This window comes from Glycine max, chromosome 8 (genome assembly GCF_000004515.6).
Source record: "Glycine max cultivar Williams 82 chromosome 8, Glycine_max_v4.0, whole genome shotgun sequence".
NCBI lineage: Eukaryota > Viridiplantae > Streptophyta > Magnoliopsida > Fabales > Fabaceae > Glycine > Glycine max.
In genome coordinates this window covers 41,988,481-41,993,766 of record NC_038244.2, presented here as the reverse complement: position 1 = coordinate 41,993,766, position 5,286 = coordinate 41,988,481, and the positions used below count along the sequence as shown (strand labels likewise).

Below are 5,286 nucleotides of genomic sequence, written 5' to 3'. Positions count from 1 at the left end.
GAAATCAGAATCATTTAACAAGAAGAAAGGCCTACGAAGAAAGAGAGGGAAAGAAAAGGGCGAGAGAAAGATTACATTAGAAAATTTTAAAATAGGTATGTGTTATTATTTTAGAGTAGCCCGAAATTCCCAAAGACAATAAATAAAGGAAGATGGCAAAATGCTTGATACAGAGACACCTAACAATAAAGCTGACCCAGTCTTTGTTTGCATGCTCATTTTCTTTGTTTTTTTTTTTTAAATTTGTGCCACATACCTAACAGATGAGCCATTGAAATAATATATTGGAGGCTTATATGCAAAACAACCGTATTGCATTTGACCAGTTATTCGAGAAAAAAAAAACCGAGATTTAAAACAGAGATTATAGAAAAAAGAAATGTATAGATTAAAGTAAATGGTCCACAAGAAAATAGAATACTAGCAAATATTACAGCAAATCGTAACGTTTAATTTTGAGAATATAGACAGAACATGGAAATCAACCAAGCATGACAGTAAGAGGCAATAACATATTGAATTGAAAGTGACAATGAACTCAAAATTGAAGCAGTTAATAAATGTGTACAAAACAATGAAATGTTTGTATTTGTAATTGTAAATGACCTTTTCCCTATAATTTACCTAGGCCTAGTTCTATACCACCTGAAGAAACAAATTCTGATTTCCTTTTTCCTTTCTTCTGTGTATATCACTTACCATCAATCCCCAAAAAAGAAAAAAATCAACCTCAAGAATTGCCATGCTTATAGTTTTTATCCTATACACACCTTTCACCCCCCTAACAAGAAGTTAAACATCAGCACAATTCATCGGTGCATATCCAATCCTTGATTTCTTCACATCATACAAGATGTGAAAATTCTGCTGCTGGTAGTTTCCAATTATTGAAAGTGCAGACATAGGAGTCCCCAAAACAGCCAAGCAAACAACATCTTCAGGTTCAATCTGGATGAAGTAATTCTCCACAGGAAAATTCCACACAGCTCCATCAGCAAACAAGATTGCAAACTCAGGAAGCTCCATTTTCTCAACACCAGACACATTATAGCATGGCTTTAGAGGGGGAAAGGTTTCCACTAGTGGAAAACCTTTAATTTTCCTCATGAATGCCTCCTTGATAATCTCATAAGCAGGTTCAGCAAAGTAGGTCAAAGTGGTGCCAGAATCAATGATTGTACCCCCACCACCACCTTGTGCTGACAAATGCCAAGTCTCCTCTGGAATCTTCAGCACCTCACCACCAACCATGATGGACTTTATCTGGACATAGTAAAATGTGTCAACAGGGTTCTCTTTGCCACCAACAAAAGAAGTGAAATTCAAATTGGGGTGGCTGAGAAGCTCCTTGTCCTCACCAAATATCAACTTGCTACTAACACTTGAATTGCTGTTCCTATCCACAAGGCAATAGGAAAAGGAGTGACCATAGAGAGATTGAAGCTGAGTAGCAAATGACAATGGGCCTCTCCCCAACCCTAGCAATCCAGCAGCACCATGAAAAAGTCCTCTATTCCAATGACCACAACCAAACATAACATTCTCAACAATCTTGAGTTCAGGCTTTCCCTCAGGTGTGGTGAGATTCACAGTGAATGTTTCAAGTGCAAAATCACCCGTTGTGTTGGAACTATCTCCATACCAATAGAAATATGGACAGCTTTGAGTCTCACCTTTGCAAGGCTGAGGAGGGTCTGGGGATGACACCAATTGGCACCTTGGATCACGGCAAGTTATATTCTTAAAAGAACTAGAATCTTTGGGATCATAATATGGTCCATTTTGCTCAAAACAAGCATAACAAGGAACACATTGAATCCAATTAAGGTCACTACCAGTATCAAGAATTAGAGAAAAATGCTTAGGGGGTGTGCCAACAAACACATCCATGAAGTACTCACCAGAGCCAAGACTGACCCCTGACTCCAAGGTTGCCATAAGCTGACCGGATAAATACTCCGGCGGGGCCGCCGCAGCCACTGTCGGTGGCTTATAGGACTTCTTTGAGTGCTCCTGTGCTTTCTCCAACCTTGAAATTGTGTTTTGGTTCTTCTTCTCTATGACCCTTCTGTGAAGGGTCTGAATTCTCTTCAAGTCTCTCCCTGTGGAATCAACCACAGATTTTTTAGGCTCCGAATCTTTGCTCACTGAGTGGTGTCTCAAATTGAGTTTCACAGATTGCTTGTGCTGTTTTGCTGCCACAAAAGCCTCTCCCTCTTTACCATCAGTGTCTTCATTTGATGCCATGGTAGCAACTGAAGGCTCAAATTTCTCTGACTTGGAGAAACTACACCCAGTTTCTGTGGAAGAAGAAACAGCATTGAAGTGTGCATGATCAGGAAACTTGACTGCAGCAAGAGAAGATCCATTCTTGTTGAGATCATTGTGATGCCCCCAAATGGATTCCACAGTGCAGGAACAGTGTAACACAAGGAGAACCAGAATCAGAGAAACCCTCAAAACCATAGTTTGACTTATTATGATACCAACATCAAACACCTTGTAGAATTTCAGGGTGGAAGTGACAAAATTCAAAACCCAGAAAGAGCAAAACTTTACAACAATCTCTGATGTTACAAAAGAGGAGAATAAAGGGTAGGTGGTGCGAGAATTTGCGAGAATTCAGAATTCAATCTCAAAACCAATCCGAAAAAGCAAACAGGGAAACAAACTTTAAGGAAAGTGAATAAATGCAAAATCTCCACAAAGAATCAAACTCCTAGGGAAATGAAAATACAAAAAATGGGTGCTTCGAACTTTGAAGGCCAAAAGAATGAGAGAGAGAGAGAGAAAAAAAAAAAGAGAAGAAGGAAAGAGGAAGAAGGCGATTTAGGCTTGTTTTGGGGGTGACTCTGTCAAGAACAAAGTGTGAAACACCAAAAACGCGGTTTCATTACCATAGCATAGTTTAATTAAAACTCATCAGTTTCAAGGTACACACAACGAAAAATCAATTTTTAATGAGAATATATATACTATTAAATGGTGTTCCTCTTCTTGCAGGGTATTTTCCTCTCAGTTTCCTGCTTCGTTGGCATGTTTTTGTATTGCTTGTAAGGTATGGATGGACTATAGTATTGGACCAGACCCATGTCACGTATTTAATACCGTATGGAATATGTTACAATTGGAAAATAATTTTTCAGACTCTGAAGTCTGAATAGAGAAAAATCAGTGAAAAAAATAGACTTTAATTTATTGTGAATTTGCAATTAAAAAAACAACTACTTTTAATTATGAAGTAACTTAAAATTAGATGTTGGTATAAAATTCTTTTAATATTATCATTATTAATTAAATTTATTTGTAATATGCTTTTTAATACTATGATTTATCATTCAAATTTACTAAATGACAAATAAGATTCACAATATAAAATAATTTATTTATAACTAAATTTTAGAAAAAGGTGATGGCATCCCATTTTAAGGATTATGCAACTCAATCAACCCTATTGAGACTCATCATTTTTTAAGTATATATGAATTTAAGTAAATAATAAAAAGCATATGGAAAAAATACATAAAAAAATGGTTTACAATAACAGTTTCATACATGAATTGCACTAAATTTTTCTCAAAATAATTTATATATACAACTTTATCTTGTGACAAATACTGATGAAAACTCTGGGTCTTTAACGTAAGTGTTACCAATATGGGCTGCAAGCCTGCAACTTCAAAAGTCAAAATAAAGAAATGGATTTTTCTAAAGCATTTCCACTTTTCCAGTATTAGAAGTTTGGAATCGAAACTCTCTCTGGTCTTTGGTCAGAGTTTGTGAACCTGTCCCTGTCCCACGACTTAATATGGAAGAGAGAGAGAAAAACAAATCCATCTTTGTCACTCTGTGACATTGTGGCTTAGATTTCGAGGGAACCCACGTTTACACTCTTAAAACTGGATCAGACTTTTTATTCACTTTACAGTTTACACACCAGCAAAATTAATTTTAATTATTTTTATATAATTTTAAAATATTTTTTTGGTAATTAATAGTGTAAAAATCTTTACACGACTTATGCAACAAATTTAAATTCTTTCTTATCCGGTTTTCAATTATTCCATAAACACGAGGCTTCGTTATATATATATATATATATATATATATATATATATATATATATATATATATATATATATATATATATATATATACATATATATAATAATAGAACTAATTTCTAAATAATTGTGTGGAGTAACTAATATCAAAATAATTTATTTTTATTTTAATATGGATTTAGACGAATTATTTTTATTTAAACAATAAAATAAAATTATTCCAAGATATCAAATATATTTTTTAAAAAATAATAATTTTAAATCAATTTTATTTGTTTTTCTAAAAAATTAATAAATTTTAAATTATTAAAATGAATTATATTTTTTATAATAAACAATATAAATTAAAACATTACGATATACATGTCTAAAATATTAATTTTAAAATATCAATAAAATTAATTTAGTTATAAATTATTATTTTAATGATGATTAATAATATGAAACTTGTTTGTCATTCAAACATATTTATGGCCAACTAGTATAATTAATCTAAATCAGTCTAAATCCGTGATCTAGTTTGACAGTGGAATTATTAAATACAATCGTACTAAGGTGATTATTAGAGAGTGATACTTGTAAAGAAAAACACTATATATCTTTGAACAAAGAAGATGATTTCAATAGTGTAATGTGATATTTGATTAATTATTACAAATTAGTTATAATAAATATTTTATTAACGTTGTATGTAAAAAAAATTTACAGATTAAAAAGTAAAAAATTGTCTTTGATATAAAATAGTTTAATGATTAATTTTTAAAGATTTAGAGAAAAAAAGAATATATATTAGAGAAAACACTTTTTCAGAAAAACCTGACTTAATTATGAGAAACTATTCAAAATAAATTTTATTTTAATAAAGTTTATATTATTTTTAACTTCTGAATATTTTGAAAAATAATTTTATTAAAAATATTCTTTATTTTATAAAACTAAAACAATCCGATCCAAAATGATAAAAAAAATTATTTTGCAAAATACTATTTATAATGCATGCTCGACTACTATGCCTTTTTAAATAGTTACAAAATACATATTTTTAACTTTTAACAATTTCTTTAAATTCAATTTAAAAATAGAGATAAAATAAAATAAATTAAAATGGGTATACAGATAATTAAATATAAAAAAATAAAAAGGTCATTTTAGTTATAGAGATAAAGTTTTGTCTTGTTATAAGAGTAGTGTGTGAAATACACATCTAAAGGAAAGAAGAGAG

General features: G+C 31.5%; 1 protein-coding gene across 1 annotated transcript; it reads right to left on the bottom strand.

Annotated features, from left to right (window-relative positions):
- Positions 1 to 515: 515 nt before the first annotated feature.
- LOC100811009 (aspartyl protease family protein 2) lies at positions 516 to 2,969 on the bottom strand. The gene has a single exon (XM_014779387.3). It carries the CDS (start codon positions 2,464 to 2,466, stop codon positions 793 to 795), a length of 1,674 nt encoding a protein of 557 aa, XP_014634873.1. The 5' UTR covers positions 2,467 to 2,969; the 3' UTR covers positions 516 to 792.
- Between the last annotated feature and the right edge of the window lie 2,317 nt (positions 2,970 to 5,286).

Coding starts and splice junctions, on each gene's coding strand:
- LOC100811009 (XM_014779387.3), bottom strand. CDS start 2,466: ATGGTTTTGAGGGTTTCTCTGATTCTGGTTCTCCTTGTGTTACACTGT.